The sequence below is a fragment of the Myotis yumanensis genome, unplaced genomic scaffold (genome assembly GCF_028538775.1).
Source record: "Myotis yumanensis isolate MYYU_CA2020_CCGP unplaced genomic scaffold, mMyoYum1.0.hap1 SCAF_17, whole genome shotgun sequence".
In the NCBI taxonomy this organism is placed as follows: Eukaryota; Metazoa; Chordata; class Mammalia; order Chiroptera; family Vespertilionidae; genus Myotis; species Myotis yumanensis.
The window spans coordinates 20,316,261-20,336,647 of record NW_027223768.1 but is presented as its reverse complement, the minus strand read 5'-3'; the positions used below and the strand labels follow the sequence as shown (position 1 = coordinate 20,336,647).

Genomic DNA, 20,387 nt, shown 5'->3' with positions numbered 1-20,387 from the left:
GAACAGTGGATCTATTCAAGATCCAGCCAGGCCTAATAAAAAGATTATTTGGGAACAGAATCGGCATCTCTTCCTGAACTTACCGATCCCATAGCCCTGTTCGCACTTGTATTCCACAAAATTCAGCTCTGAGGGTGGTGGTGGACATTCCCCTTGCAGCTTCTCACACAATTTGAACTCCTCAGTCCACAGTCCTTCCTTCGTGCAGAGGATGGAAAGCTAGACGATCAAAAGTAAAGAATATTTCATTATTGCTTTGTTAACTGCATTTAGAGTGGGGAGAGGGGGTGGAGTCAAATGATAGTGTTCTCCAACTTCTAGAACTTAGAATAAAAGATACTCTTGAAATAATAAGTCATGTTGTTACTGACCAAAAAATGTCATGACAATTTTTTTAATGTTTTCATGTGAAGGAACCATGAAGAATTTTGTCATTAATGAAATTTATTTATGATGTGTTTTCCTTTGGCTATAAACATAGAATGAGCTATCCACTATAGCCTATGTATTCTGAGATATTTTTGGAAATTTTTTTTCCCTGGTGCTATTTTTCTTTGATTCATCCATACTGTCACACAAATATTGTTTGTGGCAAATGTCAGACTTTTTTCAAGATGAAGTTGACCTAGTGAAACTAATTCACAAAATTTTGAAGGTATTTTTTCCCTTTCTGCTTGAATGGATACAACAGAGTTACTTTGGATCTCATCAAATTTCTGTTGCCTTTCTCCACATGTGTGCTGGTTTGTGTGACTCTTGGCTTCACACCTCCAGCAACACAAAGTATCCTAAATGCAAAGAACATACAGAGTAGCACTAATTCATGAAACCCAAGAAAGTGAGTTTTTGGAATTACAGATAACTGTCCCTTCATCTGGCCAATTTCGTGAGTCCTTAAACAGTCAGTGCAAACGGATGTGTCTGATTTCTTGTCATATCCATAGCATATTCTTTTCACACCTGTCCTGCAGTGCTTATCTTAGAGTGCTGGACACTGAGATATAGACATGTGCAAGGAGAGCAGTCAAGGTCACTGATCTTTGCCTAGAGAGCCCGCTTAACTTCCTGTCTCATGTATCTTGTGGTACTATTAAAGATTCCAAAATAAAATTGATCTTAATCATATAACCATGATAAGACTATAGTTTTCTCATGGGACCTCTTCTGCCAAAATCCCAGAGAGAATAAAAGTCAAGCAGCACTTTCAGCTTTGCCTTTATTAAGGAATTCATGTGTCTGTTCAGGACTCTGTTCCATTGAAGAATGTAATATTGGTATTCCTAGGTCAGTGGCCACACATGGGAGGAAATCACATTGCTGAATCAGAACCCCAGCCTTTTTTTGGAATTTACCAACGTATCCAAACGCCCTGTGTGTTGGGATTCACTTATATCATTTCTACTCAATATTCTTGGATTGGTCATCAAGATTAGGGTACAGCCTGGCCCAAAACAAAGTTCAAGTCATCCTTACCTTTTCACTTTCCTGGTTACAGTTGAGCACACATTGGCTGTCGAGCTCAAAGCCATTGGTACATTCGTACATGCCTTCAAACACAGGAGAGGGGGGCTCACACACCACTGGGATGCAGCTGCCTTGCTCCCAGGTTCCATCCTCCAGGCACTGTATCTTCAGGAACTTTCTGATAAGACATAAAACATAATAGTCCATCAGACTGACTCACAAAGGTCATGGAAACACTGGATCCTTAGTAATATATGATAAGAATTCGCAAATAGGCAGGGGCAGTTGGATTTGGTTAGCCAAATGCCCTATCTCTCCAATCTAATGTCTAAGACATGGAAGGAAAAATAGCAATGTACACTTAATAGTGATAGTAGTAGCTTGTGTATAGTAACCTTTGATATAGAGTTCTCAAAAGAGATTGGTAAATATCAGTGCAGGGTCTAGATTATTTACAGTTGGGTTTTCTCTAAGCCTTTCATCTTGGAGCAGTCTCACACCTAAGTGCACTGGTAGGCTGGAATACAAACATGGTTATCACACACTTAGGGGACCACCCAGTAGGGATCAGAGGGTCATCAGTGTTACTATGGTGATATAATTTAAGTTGCCAATATTTACTGGTTCTCCAGAGAGGGGAGAAGATGCAGTTTTATGAATCTTCTTTTAAAACAGAGACTCTCACCCTGAACTTCAGAAGGGCAAAAGCCTTGCTGGAGATTTCCATGGTCATTTTGTTTGTTTATAGTTGATATTTTTCCCTGGAAAGCATTCGTGGCTTTCATCAAATTCTCAAAGTAGACATGACTCAACACTGTCCTGAAAGACTCGCCCTCCCTTCTCATGCAGAGACATGGCCTCCAACCAAAGAGGCTGCTTTGGAGGTGGATGGTAACCAACCAATGAGGACTTGCTACTGAGAATTCCATCCCCTTCCTCTTCTGACTCACTGCCAATTTGAAGGTTCTTTCCATTTTGCAGTTTCAATGAATTTGCTTCTGATTCAAAACATTCCTAGGTACAGATAAGCTTGTGATTCTAAAATAGAAATAATCCTTTGGCCACTGACTCAATCACATGGTGACCTTAAATTGCTATTTCCCAGTATCCTAATGTCCTCTGTAAATTTAAATATGCCCATCATCCACGCACTTCTAATTGGTTACTGTACTACTATACAATCCCTCCTGTGTATTTCCCCAGTGTTCAAACTTTACAATAGTGTAACTTTATCACATTGCTTTATAAATGTGAACATTTGTCTTTCTCAGTAGGTCAGAAGCTTCCTGAAGACAAGGAATCTTATTCTTGTTTTTTTTCATTCATGGGAACTAAATAATATCTGGCTTATATTAGGCATTAATTAAATATTTGCCAAATTGAATCATTTAACCCAAATTCCCAGTGTGTTAGGCTCATTGTAGAGCATGTTACATAGTTTAACCAACTGAATAATCAGAATACTCCTAATGAAATAGTTTTGTCATTCTCATGTTATAAAGAAACACGCTCAGAGATGTTAAGTAATTTGCCCAAGGTCCTATAGCACAGCATGCATCTGATTTAAAATAATTTAAATAAAATTTAATATTTTAACAATATCCACTTAGAAATAAGTGAAGGGCTTCATTTATTATTCAATAGTCATACCTTTATTCCCAAGAATATTTTATAATAGAAATCTGATTTTATGACTGGAATTCTTTAGCACTGTAGCTTATGTGGCCATATACCTACTATATGTTAATAAATACTATTTTGGAGCTATATTTCACCTATATATATTATTTCACTTGCCAGATACCTACATATATTATTTCACTGAATCTCCCAAACAGCAGTTAATGGTAAATATTATCTATATTTCAGAGAAGAAAACTGTGCCTCAGAGAACATTAAAGCTAGAGATCCACAGGAAAGGATACAGACAGTACTTGGACCTAGGTCAACCTGCTGCCAGAGCCAGTGGTCCTTCCACTGTGTCAGGCTTAATTGCCATTTTATGCTTTACAGTCCACTTTGAATATTAATAGCATCTCTCTCCTACGGAGTATCCCAGACGTCCTTTATCTTGATGCTTTATTTATTGGTGTGGCAAAAACAGAAGATTCATTTAAAACTTTTAAATTGAGTAATAAATTACATAGACAACATTAGGCAAATCTTAGTAAACAGCTCAAGGAATTTTACATGTGCACAAAGCTGGGGAACCATGGTAACCATCACTCAGATCAAGATTCCAAGCATTTCCAGTCCCCTGATGCTCCTGTGGTGTTCCTTCCCAGTTAAACCTCCCCACTCGCCTGCAACCTGCACTATTCTTTCATCAGCATAGATTAGTTTGGCCTGATCTTGAATTTTAGATCAATGAAATCACACATAATGTATTCTCTGGTATATGACTTCTTTCCCTAATGGAAGGCGTCATCTTAAAATCTCTTCCCCAAAGCACTTTCAACGAAGGGTTTGCCATTGTTTTTTACCTCAGAAAGCTCCTTTTTGTCTCTCTCCTGGACTGGATACTTCACTCTTCTTCCCACTACAGAGAGTATATCCTCCCAGGGACTCTTTCCTTTCCACCACCTCCCACAGTTGAAATCCTTCCCCTACCTCTGCTGAACCGACATCCCCCAGCTGGAGAGAGAGAGTGAGGCTGTGAAACCTTGCATGTCAGCATGGTTAGAAAGGGAAACCCTCACTTGGCCAGGACAATACTATTTTGACTTCATGTGGTATTTTTCTCTGAATTGGTTGGAACACTTCAACCAGGAAAACAGTCCTCCCTTTCCTTGCCCAGAGTGAGGAGCCATTCAACAAGGTCGATTTCGTATAGTCACTTGCCAGCTTAATAACCTCAGGGGTGAGGGGAGACAGATCAAACTTGGATGGTGCAGAGCAAGGTGGGTGCAGTGGATGGTGCCTGGACATTGTGACAGGTCCTGTGCTATAAACCATCAGAGGAAGGGAAATGCTGGAAGGTAGAAAGGGAGGCAGCATATTTCACAGTGTCGCTGGACCCCATAAGAAGCACCATAGGCAGGAGTGACACAGATGGGAGAGAGTCCTGACTCCCTAGGAAATCCAGTTTCCTTTCTACAAGTGATCCCCACAGATTCTCCTCGCAATTTCTTCTCCCTTGTACAGGGATGGTCTCCTATGGCCACCTCTCCATAAGCCTGTCACAGCTTCTGCATGTCATGTCTCTCCTCAGGCTTCTCACAAAGCATCCATTCCTCAGGCCCAACAGCCCATGTCGACACCTGTCAATCCTGTTTATGGCATTTATCCTGAGATCCTGTGGTACTTGAATGCCATGATCTGGTTCTGGCCATGTTGCCTGTAATTGTGGCAGGAACTCTGGAATTTGAACTCAGGAACTCAGAGTGTCTGAGGGTCCTCCAACCTCTAGGAAATGTGGTTTCTACACAGGGCCCTCGAAGAGGATTGACGCCTATACCAACGGCAGGACTCTGACCTCCAGTGGAGCCACGGCTGCCTCTTCTAGTTTGCTGATGTTGAGGAGTGACCACTAGCTTTATTTTATTTTGCTAATCCTTACCCAAGGATTTTTTTCTTTGATTTTTAAAAATTCTTTATTGATTAAAGTATTACATATGTCTCCTTTTCCCCCAGTGACTTCTCCCCAGCCACTCCCACCCTCCAGCACATGCCCTTAATGAAAAAAACAGAACAAAACTGTATTATTCACAATGGTCCATAAAGTCTATGCATTAAGAGCCAAGGGGCACTGTGAAGTCATTGAAGTGAATGAGTTTGCATTTCTAAGAATGAGGGCATTGGACACTAGACCAATGCATGTATACAGGTCCTCACCAGGACAGAGATCCCAAGACGTCTTTGATAGTCTAGTCCAGATGTTGCAGGTTGAAATAGGGCTCTTCTGCTGAGTCAAGAGAAAAGCATTTTGGTGACCCATGAATGGGAGGATGAGGTGCAGTGGTGAGATTTATTGAAGCTGGAGCAAACACAAAGGACTGTCCCTAGGTGCCCGGACTCTGTGTCTCATCCACAGCCAGGAATAAGTCCAACCTTGTCTTCATCAAGCCCAGAAGAAGGTCCAGGGTCCAGAAATCCTGTGCCATTGGTTCAGTCCATGCCAAAGCTCTTTCCCCATCTGGCTAGCCTAGTCTCTGTCCCCAGCTATGCTTCAGCCAGCACTGTTATGCACAGGCCCACACTTACTAGTAGAGCCACACTTGAGGCCCACACTTGGGCTGCCTCAGCTGCTGGGCCTGCATGGCTGCTAAGAGAGGGAACACAGGAACAAATAGGGCACTTGCAGGAACAATGCATGGGTGCCACCAATATAAGCTTTGATTGTATTACCTGAGGCTTGGGAAAGACCATGCACCCTTTCAAACTAACCAATCTCTTATTCAATCCTTTGGGGGCTTGTGTTGGGCCCCCCCAACTAATCTGGTCTTTTACCCAGATTAGACACCTCCCCTTTATGATCACTGCCTTGGCTCCTACTGTGCAGGCCTCAAAGTAGAAGGACCTCCCCCTGCACCACCTTGGCTTCTACTGGGCACATGCCCAGTAGAGAAATCCCCCCACCCTCCATAATCACACTATCAGGCTGGCCGACATGCTAAGTCCCTTCAGCAGAGGATGCTGTGACTTCCTAGTGAATGAGGCAGTGTCTGATCTTAATATCTGATTCCATTTGCTCCCTTTCTTTATTAATATCTAGCTACCTGTGCTAACACAAATGCCTTTCCCATGAAACATTCTACTCACTGCCTATCAGCTCAGTATATTTTCTTTATCCCAGTGGAGTAAGAGAAGTGAAACTATCTCATTTTACAGGCAGGAAACTGCACATTAATAACCATGAGGTGACTTGGCCAAGGCCACATAGCAAGCAAGCCACTGGCTAAAGCAAAAATAGAATTCAGATTTTTGAAATAATGATATAACACCCTGACCATTAGACCAATGGCTATCAAATGACATTTGTAGACAATGATGTGGAAGCCATTTAAAAAAACACACACACAACAAACCTTGATTCACAGGTGTACAGAACAGTTCTCTTGGGCTGACTTAGTACCTTATATTTTTAAACTTTCCTACAGTTTTAATAGGTAGCTAGGCTGCCAAACTAATAAAAATCTATGCTAGCAAAACTAAGCCATAGGTATGGACACCAGGGAGTAATACCACCCACCTAAAAACCTGGTCAAAAGGCTGGGTATTTAGCAAAGACCAAACAGCTACAGCCTTACTATGCACATGGTATCATGAGAAGTTGGGGTAGAAGGTTTATATTGATTTTCCCTCTAACTACTCCAGACAAATCACCACAATTTCCAAATTAGAAGATGCATTTTCTAATTTCCAGAACTCATGGTAACCACCTAGAACTGAAATCCCAGCTGTACTCTTTCTGGTTTTTACATCTTTGCCAGAAATGAAGATCTTTTAATCAAAACTTGGCTGAAATTTTGATTGATGTTGCTTAAGGCACACATGTGTCTACCCCATCTTTCTATCACCAAGGCAGGGTTTTAAAAAGTAATATTTATTTTCCATCGGAGAAAGTAAAGTATGATTGTTGACTCCAAGAGAATGATCAGGTCTTTGCTGATGGATGGCATCTGGTGTCTGCAGTGCTTAGCCCCTGGTGAGTAATTACAATAACAGAATAACAGTGGAACACTGAGCACTTAAGTGCTAGGCACTGTGTAGAATACATATCTATCTCACTTTATCCTTAAAACCATCCTGTGATAAGAGCTACTGTAACCTGATTTCTTGAGCCCCTTATCTCCACACATGCTCTTCCTCAATCAATCCCAGCTCAGAAAAATACCATCCTCCACCCTGTTGCTCAAACTTGAACTAAGGAGACATTCTTGATTCTACGCTTTCTCTCAACTTACCTTTTCCCTAAGCTCCCATCTGATCTCATCTATCCATCAGCAAGTCCTCTCAATTTTATGTCCCAAACAGCTCTGGACTCTGTCTCCATTTCTCATGCACATATCTCCATGAGTGATCGCCCAAGTGCTCACCTCTCACTAAGACTGGCTACCCTACTTCTCTGGATCCCTTCTTATGCAGTCAAAAGACATGTCAGAGGGGTATTTTATAAAAACAAACAAATAAATTAGATCATGTCATTATTATTTATTTATTTATTTTTGCTTAGAGCATTTCAGTTGCCTCCTGTTGCATAAAAAATAAAATCCATGCTTTCTCTCTCCTCACTGTGAGGTCCTACATAATCTGGTCCCACTGCTTCTGACCTCATCCTATGACCCACTCACCTTCTTTAATGCACTTGGTCCACACTGGACTTAGAATTCCACATACAACAAAGTTCCTTCCTGATAGAGTTCGTTGGTGCCATTCTCTATGCTTGTTTTTTTGCCCTTCTCCTGACGGGCTCTTGTTTCTATCTAAGAATTACTTAGATAAAAACCAGAGCATCCTTATTTTACATCTCTAATGTTTGTGGTTTTCTATCAGAGCACCTGTATATCTTTCATAGAATGCTTCCTCTGTAGTCCTGTAATAATCTGGTTTTTAGTTCCTATTGCCTGTCTTCCCCACTGAAATGTAAGCTTGGTGAGGGCAAGACCTTACTCTTATATCCTCTGTGCCCAGCACAATATCTGGTATGTAACAGGCACCAATAAACATTGGTTCAATGAATGTTTAACTGTTTATTTTACAGATGAGGTAGGTGAGGTTTAGAGAAGAAAAAGAGCTTTGCCTGGTGTTATGTGACTAGTTAATGGCAGAGCAGGAATGAGGACAATGATCTGATGTCAGGCCTAAGTCATAATACGAAAACACTCATATTCCTAGAAACAGAGCTGCAGACAGATCACCTCCCTCTACTTAGCACCTTTGTACTGCGTATCTCCAAGTCCTACCACATAAAATATCCCTGAAAAGGAGATGTACGGGCAAGTTGTAATTACATTATTTCCATTATATAGACTAGAAAACTGAAGCATTAATTAAGTCTCTTGTCTGACATGTGGTCAGTTTTTCCATTGAAATCAGAAGCCTCTTTACTCAGACTGTAGTTTAGCCCCTTCCTGTTTACTGGTTCCAGGAGGAGCCTTGTGGGTATCACCTAGGAGCATGTTAGGAATGCAGAATCTCAAGCTCCACCCCAGAAACTGCAGTCTAATGAGATCTCCTAGTGATTCCTATGCCCATTATAGTCTGAGAAGTACTGATCTAGACCATCTTAAAAGACACAGTCCTCTACCCCACCCAGATAGAACTGTCGGCACTGCCAACCTTCACGCCAGTTTCTTCTTAATGAAGTGCTGACCTAGTTTCTCAAGCCAGTCTCCTAAATGGAGAGCAGGTTGATTCCAGCATGGCTGGTCCACAGCCTGTCATCCTTACCCCACATCTCTAACACCAAGCCTCCCGGTGTATGGCCCAGCTCTTCTACTGGACAAAAAATAGTATCTGCAGCCTCATCCCACGTTGGCTTTGGTCTTCCACTCTATCCTGATGAAAAATAATGCCCCATACAAAGCTCTTCTCCTCTGTGAAATAGAACCCCTCTGTTAGAAGGAGCCACTGCTAACCTCTAAAAACATTTGGACAGTTGCACTTTTAAGCCTGGCCACCCCACCTTCTATCTTTAGACTTTCTGCTGCTAAGTCTTACGTCTCCAAATTGTCAGGTGAAATAATGCCCTGTCCCTAGGTCTGCACACCTGACTCAAGTTTGGGGCTCTGTCTTCATCTCTCTCTGCAACTGCCTCAATTGTTCAACACTCAGCCTCTCTCACTTCAAGTTCAACAGACCCCTCTTTTCCACGAGTCCCTTGGCCCCTCTCGTACATTCTCCATACAGCTGAAGGGTTATCTTCCTACCAAATCTGCTCCGGTTACCCCCAGATCTAAAAACATTTCAAGGTTTCTCTAATGCAGCGGTCGCCAACCTTTTGGACCTCACAGACCACCAGTGGTCTGTGGACCACCAGTTGGCGACCGCAGCTCTAATACATGCAACTCAAACACAAGCATATACAACAGCTATTAACATTGTTCTGCCCTTCAATCCATGTTTGAGGAACTGGTGATTATGCTGAAATGCAGGTGAAATGGGTCCAAAACATGGAAATGTTCAGTAGGAATCTCTTGCCTTCACCATCTTTCATCATTCAGCTATTTGTCCATTGGTAAGTTCAGCCAACAAATACTCACTGAGCTCCTAGTATGTGTCCATGCACTACACTAGGTTCAGCAGTTGTAGAAACAAACATTAATACTACAATAGGGGGCCACCAGTGCTGCCTGGAACTTGAAGGAAGAAGGATACAGGTAAGGACACTTTGACATGGGTTCATTAAATAGACAAAGAGAAGACGACATGCCAAAAAGAAGAAACAGAGCATGCAAGAACCCAGAGGTGTGACAGGTAGTGCGTGTTTGAAGCCTTGGACAGGAGCCTAAATGGAAAAAAAAATATGCCCATATATGGCCCCTGTGGAAGGGAAGCGGGGTGCGGCAGGGCCAGGGCAAGTCAGGTGGGACAAAATTCTGGTAGGAAAAGGCCACAAATGATATGAATTCAATTTCAGAGGTGGGTTCTCCCACTTGTAAGAAATCCTTTGGTCATCTTCACAAAGTTTTCATCTTAGGAATCCCTCCAGGCATTGTTACATCCCTGGTTCCTGGTCAGTCTGACTCACCAGGCAAGTGTGATAGAAAGTGTTATCAGTCTATACACAAATCCACACCCTCCACTCTGACTCCCCTGGGAATTAACTGATCAAACACTGCATGTCACTGTTGCTTTTCCTGAAAACAAAGCTCTTTGCATGTATCCTTGTCCAGAAGCCACAGAAATGATAAAACCTAAACCCACTAATGAGGTATGAGAACTTTCTGGAAGGTTGTGACACACCTAAGGCACAAGTAAACCATGTCTTTGCAGTCTTCCTGATCTGTGATCCCTCTGATGAGGGTTGGAGTGAAATGGCTGATTAACCTTCTCCTGGTCAATTTTCCTTAACTGAAGAGGAAGAGTCAGAAGTCACAGAAGCCCTCAGCAGGCTTTTAGTGGCTGCCCTGGGTGACTCCCATCAGGAAGACAGTGAGCAGAGTGGTTCTGAGCAGAAGATTTGGTATCAGGAGACTAATGCTCAGACTCCAGCTGTGGCTCTTAATAAATCTCTCACTTTTAATTAATTACTTACCCTTTCTCAGTTTTCCTATCTAAAAATGGGGATAACAATAGCTCCTTTACAGGTTCATTAGAAGATTTTATAAGTTAGTTTATATAAAGCATGTAGCCCAATAAATGCTCAACAAGTAGCAGAAATCATTAGCTCTGGTGACCAAAGGATCTACTCACCCACACTCCCCTCTCCATCCTCACCGCCCGCAGAGTGTCTGTGTGTGTGTGTGTGTGTGTGTGTTTGTGTGTGTGTGTTATGAGTGTGGAGTATTATTCTACTCAATCTTCCCATCCCAATTAATTCTTCATATTTCGTCCCACCCAGAATCCTTCAGGAGACAGTTCATAAATCAGTTTGGCCTGAGATAACCCCATCACTAGAGAGCAAAGAGTAATGCTTACCCTGCAGGCTGCAGAGGAGTTAGCAGAGCCTGAGGCAGAGGATGGGAAGGAAAAAGGAAGCAGAGAAAGGACAGAAAGCTTAGGAGATGAAAAAAGTCCTACTGGCTTATATAGAACAAGCCAGTGTTTCCTCAGTCTAGATTTAAAGTTTTTTTCTGATTAATAGAGACATCAACAATCAATATAAAATCAAAAGAGGAAGGATCGTTTTACAGTAAGATGCTCCCTAGACTGGGATTGAAGGTCACAGGGGAATTTATGAGTTCAATAAATGTGTTTCAAGTGAAGGCCTGTATGCTAGTCACCAAGGTTGCGTGAACCCTGCAGCAGCAAGCTGGACTGCACCCAAGTGTGCATTTGAGTGGCCGAGGCGTGGAGCAGACATGCAGTCCTTTGAGGTCAAAAGAGGCCATAATAAATTAGCCTGAAGCTCACATTATCTATCCTACAATGGCAAGAGAATTTGAGGATTCCAAAGATAAACTTTGAATGTATTTACTATAAACACTAAAAAGCCAGAAAATGATTTAATAAAAAAATTTCTATTTCTCATAGATGCATGAGTGTACATGGTGATTATATCCCTTAATTGACAAATCATAGATAGCACATGTATATACATACATATGTACATATGTTTAGCACCTACTCATATACTAGCTTAAAAATTAGGTAGTTTTTTTACTGATTGTTTAAAATCACAAATTCAGGACACTTAAGGAGTTTAAGCATTACCCAACTCCTTCTTGTCCTTCCTATAGTAGAATAAAATCAGGTGAACCTGAGATTCAAGCTATGGCTCAAAAAGATCAAAAGAGGCTACAAATCTAGGCAATGTCTCCAGGACACGTCTTCCCCGTCTCCTCCAGACCTGCCTAACCTACTTGCCCACCCTCATTTCTGAAGTGTGTCAAGCTCTAACTTGCTGACTATTTCATTTCCATTTATCCCCCGCCCCCTCCTTCCCCTTTTCCGTTTCATGGTCTATTGAAGCCTTGGTAGTATTTGGATAACTCAGTGAGCTGACAGCGGGATGAAATGAAGCATTCAGAGAGGTCCTGATTGGGGGAAGAAAGTGCACATTCTTTACAATTTAACGATCTTTCTGTTTTGATGTGTGTGTGCATTTTTAATAGGCAGAAAAATGTGTTTCCCCAACGAGCTGGTCACTGAGGACCTGTACCTCCCACTTAGAATGTCAACTTCACTCTTTCTGGCTTTTATGCTGTTCTTCTGGAGCATAGGGAGCAACCACGGTTGGGAGACAACAGCCACTGATAAAACTGTAGCTGAATCTTTTTCTTGTTAAAGAAGGTTACCTGTTAAGCACACAGAAAGCAACTAAGGTGGTTGAAATGCTGCTGCTGCTGCTGACGATATAAATAAAAAGCAGCTGCTGATGACCGAAAGATTACTATGACTAAAAACTGTGTTTGGCCCTAGCCAGTTTGGCTCAGTGGATGGAGTGTCAGCCCTCAGACTGAAGGGTCCGAGGTTCGATTCTCAGTAGCAGGCTCCAACCCCGGCCCCTTTCCAGGCACATGTAGGATGCAACCAATCAATGTGTCTCTCTCACATTGATGTTTCTCTGTCTTTCCCCCTCTCTTCCACTCTCTAAAAATCAATGGAAAAAAATATCCTCGGGTGAGGATGAACAAAAAAAAAGTTTAAATAAAAAATAAAAACTATGTTTGATAGTTTACATCCATTCTCTCATTAAATCCTTACAAAACCCTATAAGTACTCCTATTTCCTATTATCTTCATTTTATAAAATAAGAATAGTGATGATCAACACAAATCAGTAACTTGCTTGAGGTCACAGAGCTAATAAATAGCAGAGATAGGATCCAAATTCAGATCGCACTGACCCTGGAATCTGTAATTGAACACTAAGCCAAGAGGTAATCCTGGGACTAAAAAGGCTTTCCTAGCAATGTGACTAAATCATCTTCTTTAGAAGTTTCAGGAAAGTTTTAACTTACAAATTAAACTCAATTCTAGAAATTTTTAAAAATTTCCAAAATTCTATCTTCAAGGAAGACCTGGATTCAGTTCTCTTGGGAGTGAGTGGAGAACAAATGACCAAACCCTTCGAGAGGAAGAGAATAAAACTTTGGCCATCCTTCTGACTAAAAGTTCTCTAAGTATAACCTTTAAGTATCGCCCAGTAAGATCATGCCCAAGTAGTATTTGTGCTTGTAATGTATCACTGCTTCTTTTTTATTTCCTGGTGGCGATAAATTATTATATATCACTTCTCTCCATGTTCTTATAGCCAAGTGTTAACTCTTCTTATGGATTCTACTGAGGTAGAAAATGCAACATAGACTTCAGAGCTGAAGTCAGTCAAGATTTTTTTCTTATTTTACAGATGGGGGGTGGGGGCGGGGAGGGAAGGCCCATAGAAATAAACTAATTTCCTCAAGCTTGAAAGTCTTTTTACCCAAGGGCCTGGTCTTTGGGGTCATAACAGTTTTAACACTATATATTAGCAATAATCTGAGTCTGTTTCCTCATTTATAATAGGGGATAATAATATACTGAAATGTATTATTATTATAGCAGCTTATAGAATATCATATCATATGTTATATTATACTTTTGTTTTATTCTATAATAAAATATATCTGTGCCATTTATCAGCACACATAGAACACAGGAGGAATCAATATCACCATCATCATTATCACTGACCCAAAATGACAAAGCCCAGACCATACGCTTTTAACTCCCTGCCACACAAATGACTTGTGTGTGTGGAGAGGGTCAAGTACACACAGCTAGCTCCAGGGCTTCCCAGGCCCACCTCCCAAGTTGGATCAGGAAAACCCATTGAAAAGGTTTACCAACCAAACATTCATTAAACAGTAAACAGTAAAATATGAGACCTAGTTAGTTATTGCATTCTTGACCTAGATTTGTGTTTATAGAACTTAAATAGATTTATGTACTTTGGAAGAGCTGATCCCATGGGCAACCCTCAAAAAGGATGGCTGTTTATAATTACTTTCAAGCAGATCTGACGGCTACCTTTTGGATGGTTTCTTGATGAATGACTTATAGAAAGAGAGCCTAAGTAAAGTTAGAAGGTTGGAATAATTTAGAAGTCAAATTATGGGCCCTAATGAGGTTAACCTAACCTTCACACATAAAGATAACACCTAATGAGAAAAAGGTAACCATGAGTGTGTGAAAGCGAGACTATAATATAATGTTTTTGATAAATTTTAAGTTAAACACATTTATTTGAGCTCCCTAGGAAGTTAGGGTAATAAAACAAAGGAGTCATTAATGATGATGCATATATGGAAGTAAATTGCATGGGAGAAAAGGAAAGGGCTTAAAGGAGAGTGGGTGTGGGTATTATAAAATGTGAATAAGAAAGAACTCCTGAAACTACCTAAAATTTACAGTTTCTTTGGAGTTACAATTTTGTTTGTTCCTCTATTATCTCCAAAAATAAAGAAGCCTTAAAGAAACTTGCAAAAATGAAACATGCAAAAATGCTGCTTCACTCACTAATTTTTAAGAGACAAGTATTCTGGATTTCTTAAGGAAAGTCAAAACCCCATGAAAAAGTGATAAAAATGTACTTCTCATATGGAAAATAGGGATTGTGCCATTTATAACAATCACTTTCTTGCTTTTTTTCAATTAGTGCTGATTATATAGTGAGTGTTTTCAATATTCTTCCAAACATCATGAATGGTAGCAGGATATTTCATGATATGGCTGTAAGATCATATGGCTGCACTAGATAATGGCCATTTATTTTTGCTTTATTAATTTTTTCTGCCCCTCAACATTCACTTCTATCTTCCTCAATTTTCCTCTGGAGAATCCATGGCCTTTGGGTGATGCTGACTCCACTCATGACTTCAAGTTCAGAGTACTTGACCCATGATTGAGCCATAACATCTCCCTGATCTCAGGAATTAGACTGAGTGTGGGCAGCACCACCCTCAAATTGCAGGAAGAGGGGCAAGGAATACAGGGTCAAGGAGAAAGCTCCTACCTGTACCCATGTCCCCTTCCACACTGTTTCTAGGAGAAATAACACCCATGAGCGAGGGAGCATGGGGGCTGTGTGCTCCTTGAGGCCGGGGCCTTGGTCTTATTCATATGTGATCTTCACTCCCAACCCAGGGACGGGCACAGAGCATGCAGGTGGGACTGCCAGCTGCAGCTGTGCCCTTGGACATCCCCATGTGGAATGGGATGAAGCTTAAACAGGTTGGATGGAAGGAGAAGTCAGATCCAGTACTTAGACTTCTTTTCTCTTGAAACAATGTTCAATAGACTTGAGAAAAAGCAGGAAGGGAAGGAACCTGGCTGATATTTGAGTCATTGTTTTCTACTTTGAAAAAGAAATCAACAAAAAGTAATACCCAGAACATGGATTAAGCCTCATAGTTTATGAAATGCTGTCAGGACATTATCCACTTTCAGCCTCAAAACAACACTGTTGGATAGAAATAATTACTATGCCTCACATTGTGGATGCAAACGTTGAGACATGGGGGAATTAAGAACATGGTTCAGGGTCATGCAAACAGCAAGTTGCGAATGTGACCATCAGGTGGGAGTTTCCAGTGCTCACAGACCTGCACCAAATCAGCATGTGCCCATTGGGTCTGGATTGATCTCCCTGCCTGCTTTTCTCAGTTTCTTCTCCTCATGCCCACATGCCCTAGAAAGAAGATGAGGGCCCCATTTATACAACTCTGGGCTCTTTCCACCGAGCAAGGAACAAGGCTAACACAGTTCATTGCATAAACACCAGTGGCAAGTGACAGTGATTTACACCGACCTGCAAATTTCTGATTACCAATCAGCCGCCTGCTATGTCAACAGGTACAAACTGAGATTTAAACCAGTTTACACGGGGCAGTAAATAACTTAATTTCTCCTCAACACGATGCTTGCGGCGCTTGCAAATGTAAATATTTAAGCCATAAAATGACGCCGACGCTGTGATGCAAGCTTCCAGTTTCTCAATTCATTGGAAAAGTTGTGTCAATGAATGCCCCTTGTGTGCTCCCACCTGGAGTGGAGATGCAGGGTAGGGCAGAAGTCCCACAGTTCTGAGGGGAGTCTCATTGGGCCCAAGAGCTAGAAACAATCCTGCCACCCTTAGTTCTTCCTGGTCCTGAGACTTTTCTCCCCCACTCAATTATTCTTCACTGCACTGCTCTGCAGACACCTGAATGGGGTGCATGTGTGTGAAAATGGAGGCAAGGAGACAGGAGGAAACAGCCTCAAGCTCGTTGTCATACCATCTTCACTGACCAGGGCACTCACTGCCTGTCAATATGTGCCTATGCAAATTGACCTAGATCCTATGCAAATCATATGCAAATGTATTTTCCATTGTCAAAAACTGTTGACTATACCTGCCAGAGTCCACTGAACCAGAGTGCTGCCGTCTGTGAATTTTTCATCAGAATTATTTATAGTATTCTATTCAACCTGGCTCTTGCCTCCTCAAACTGGGAGGACAAGGAGTGGGATTGCTTCTCCCCCTCTCACAGGTGAGTCTGATCGGGGATTTTCCTGCCGTGGAAAATCCACCCCACATTAAGAAAACTGGGTATTGCCTTGGCCAGTATTCTCAGTGGTTAGAGTGTAGGCCCACACACCAAAAAGTCACAGGTTCGATTCCCGGTCAAGGGCATGTATCTGAGTTGTAGGTTTGATCCCTGGCCCAGGTTAGGGCGCATGAAGGGAGCAATCAATCACTGTGTCTCTCTCACATTAATGTTTCTCTCTCTCTCGTCCTCTCTTTCTCTCCTCCCCTCCCTTTTTCCCTTCTGCTCTCTAAAAACAACAAAAACAAAAACAAAACAAAACAAAACTTTAAAAAAATACCTACTATAGTCAGACTTCTAATAAAGTCCTGGGTAAGAAATAAATTTGACTTTCTCCTGTATTGGCTTAATTTATAATAGCGAAAGAATAGCTACTATTTACTGAGTACAAGGAGTTTCTTTTTCTGAAAGTTTTCTGTTTAGAAAATGGTTCTTTTTCTGAAATCACTTATTGAGCAATTGGCACAAGGCAGGCACTGGGCTGGACATGTGTTATCTTGTTTAATCCTAACCCAATAGTGTGATATGGGCAGTATCCTCAATTTCCAAAGAAAGTTAAGTAACTCGATTGGGTTTGGTCAGCTGATAAAAAGGGGGGTGACTGGGACTTGGGTCCCAGCATGACTGTCTTCAAAGCCCTCCCTCTTCAACATGCTGGGAGCTTTTGTGTTTGGTCGCCACGCTGTCAGATGACAGGCGCTAGGCTTCGGGATCTCAAAATGTGTTCACAAGAGCCCAGGAAGAAAAAAGCAGAAAGGCTATAATGACAATACTAATTGCTAATACGTATTGACTTTTATGCTCTAAAATTAAATTTAATGAAACTTATGTTTTATACATATTAATCTAGTCCCCATATAGATATTATTACCTCTATCCTCATTTTATAGAGGAGAAAGACTAAGGCACAGAAAAAAACAAGCAAAACAACTTCCCTGCATCACACAGCAAATAAGTATTTAAACTGGGGAGTGGCCCAGGCAGTTTCTCTCAGAGTTTCAACCATAAGCCCTAACTGTCCTGATGAGGATGTTCCCACACACAGAATGACACTTGGGAAGCTCCTAACACTTACTTTAAAGCAGTGGTTCTCAACCTTCTGGCCCTTTAAATACAGTTCCTCATGTTGTGACCCAACCATAAAATTATTTTTGTTGCTACTTCATAACTGTCATGTTGCTACTGTTATGAACTGTAATGTAAATATCTGATATGCAGGATGGTCTTAGGCGACCCCTGTGAAAGGGTCGTTCGACTGCCAAAGGAGTCGAGACCCACAGATTGAGAACCGCTGCTTTAAAGAAAGCGATCATTAGGGCAGAGATTCTTTTCAAAAGCTCCCAGGTGGCCCTAGCAGGTTTGGCTCAGTGGACAGAGCGTTGGCCTGCGGACTGAAGGGTCCTCGGTTTGATTCTGGCCAAGGGCACATGCCCAGGTTGCGGGCTTGATCCCCAGTGTGGGCAGGCAGGAGGCAGCCAATCGATGATTCTCAACACTGATGTTTTTATCTCTCTTCCTTCTTCTCTGAAACCTATATATATTTAAAAAAAAACACCCAGTTGAAACTCTATGGGATCTCCTATGGGAAAAAATATATCTTCAGAAAGCACACCTGGTCAACCTGCCTGTCATAATTACACAAACAAACAAAATAAGCACTGGACAACTCAGAAGCTCTTACTACTACTCCCAAAACAATGGTCTGGGATTTACAGGAGGGAACAGGAGCAAGGTATGGGGTAGAGAGAACTGCGAAGACCAGAGGTGATCCAACTTACTTCCTGACTTTACTTTCTGTACTTTCCACCACGTAGTAGCCAGGTTTGCATTCGTATCTGCAGGCGGAGCCCACGTCATGGTGGCCTTGGAGGCAGTGCGGCAGGAGCAGGTTGGCGTTGGGAATCGCAGGGGGAGTGTCGCACTCCACCTTGCAGTAGGCTTCGGGGAGAGACCAGAGCCCATCTTCAAGGCAGGTCAGCCACGGGCTGAGTCCTGACTCCAGGAAAGAGAAGCACAGGTGGTCAGAACAGAGTGCAGAAACACCACAGCAGAAAGAACCAAAACCTGTCAATGTATTGGCATTCTTGGAAAGGACATTATTCTTTGTTGAGCTACTTCACTGAAAACTTGGGACAAGTGTTTATCCTATATGTCTTACCCCCAGAACATCCAATGTGACCTATTATAGAGAATAGAAGTCAGATAACTATTCCCTAACAGAATCATGGGAAGCATTATAATAATAATAATGGATTACCTTCCTATAGTGCTTATTATAAGCCAGTCATTGCTCTAAGCATGTTACAGGTAGTAATTCATGTAAACTTCAAACCTCAAGAACCCTATGAAATTGATCTCATTATTATTCCCTAATTTAGGGATGAGAAAATTGGGTTTAGGTAATTTGCCTGAACTAGTAAGAGACAGAGGCAGGGACTGAATTCAGGCAGTTTGGCTGCAAAGTTCTGTGCTTAAACACTACACCATGTGCCTACTAGAAGGCACGGTTTCTCCAAGTTGCAATCCATGGACTTCTCATGGTCCCATCACCAGACCATCCCTGACCTTCTACATCAGAACCTGTTAGCACGGGGCTCAGGGAGCTGCATTTGTAACAAGCCATTGTTAGGCACAGGGAAGTGTAGGAAGAGGTAAGGAGCAGGTGTGGGGTCAGTTAGAGCCGGTTTTCCTCCCTGTCTTCATCTGTGACTACCAGTAGAGCCAGGAACAAATCCTGTAACTGCGTTCTCATCTATGAACCAGAACTAAAAGCATCATACCCATAGGATGGTTGTAAATATTAAATTTTAAAATATGTATAAAAAAGTGTAGCTTTCTCCTTAATATTATCAGGACACTGCTGGTTGACTTGACTCCAGAGGACATACAATCGAATAAAAATAGAAGAACGCCTTAGTTTCTCTCTGTAAGGAGATCCTGATCCAGGGATCCTTCCAGGTCGTTGGTAAGAGTGATGTTGCCTTTGGGGACTTTGCTGGTGTTATCAGAAGAGGGTGGTCCAGCAGAGCAGATAGGAAGAGGATTGGGGTAAAGGGACGATCCTCAAAGTACCCCCAAGGAGAGAAGGACTGAAGGGACCCTGCACATAGGGCCTGGTTGGCTGAATAATACCTTGCAGCTTGGCTGGTGGGACACAGGAAATGGAGCATCGTTGCAGAAAGCTGGTTCCCTCTGGGCAGGAGAAGGTTGCATAATTCACCAGAGCTGGGTCTGGAAGGCCACAATCAAGGGGCATACACCTCACTGTCTGGTCCCAGTGCCCTGAGGAGCACGTGAGCAGAATGTCCTTCTAGAAACAGAGAATTTTCCTCTGTCAAGGTCACATCAAAACGTTTATCAGAAGATCTTCCTGGTGATTATTTGTGCAGACATTCAAAAGAGGTACAAATCGTTTTGCCTTTCTCCCTTTTTATGCCTTATTGTATTAACACATAGCCTCCCAACCTGATGCTGATGGAAGGCACCTGTTGTGTAAGAGAACCACTGAATGGGGATGCTCCGCCAGGCCAGCTGTGGGCTGCCCTCTACATATGTCTCCTGCTCCGCACTCCACCCTCCCCCACTGGCCCCTGTGCATCTCAGGCCTCTGACCAGGACACACTGGCAGGAGATTAGCGAGGGAGGAGGGAAAGAGAGGTCAAGGTGCTGATTCTTCTCCCTCCCTAGAGGGTTGCTGCAGATTTGCTCCACCCTTCAGCAGCCCTCTCTGCACAGCTCCTGTGCTCTCTTC

The 20,387-nt window shown here is 42.1% G+C and overlaps 1 protein-coding gene across 1 annotated transcript in view; it reads right to left on the bottom strand.

Annotated features, from left to right (window-relative positions):
* PAPPA2 (pappalysin 2) overlaps positions 1 to 20,387 on the bottom strand; it is a 216,731-nt gene that overhangs the window by 40,228 nt on the left and 156,116 nt on the right. The window contains exons 15-18 of the mRNA XM_070396761.1: positions 19,769 to 19,946; positions 18,415 to 18,628; positions 1,474 to 1,642; positions 84 to 219 (exon numbers count right to left, since the gene is read on the bottom strand). Of these exons, the coding sequence (XP_070252862.1) occupies positions 84 to 219; positions 1,474 to 1,642; positions 18,415 to 18,628; positions 19,769 to 19,946 (697 nt within the window). The remainder of the gene's footprint in view (positions 1 to 83; positions 220 to 1,473; positions 1,643 to 18,414; positions 18,629 to 19,768; positions 19,947 to 20,387) is intronic.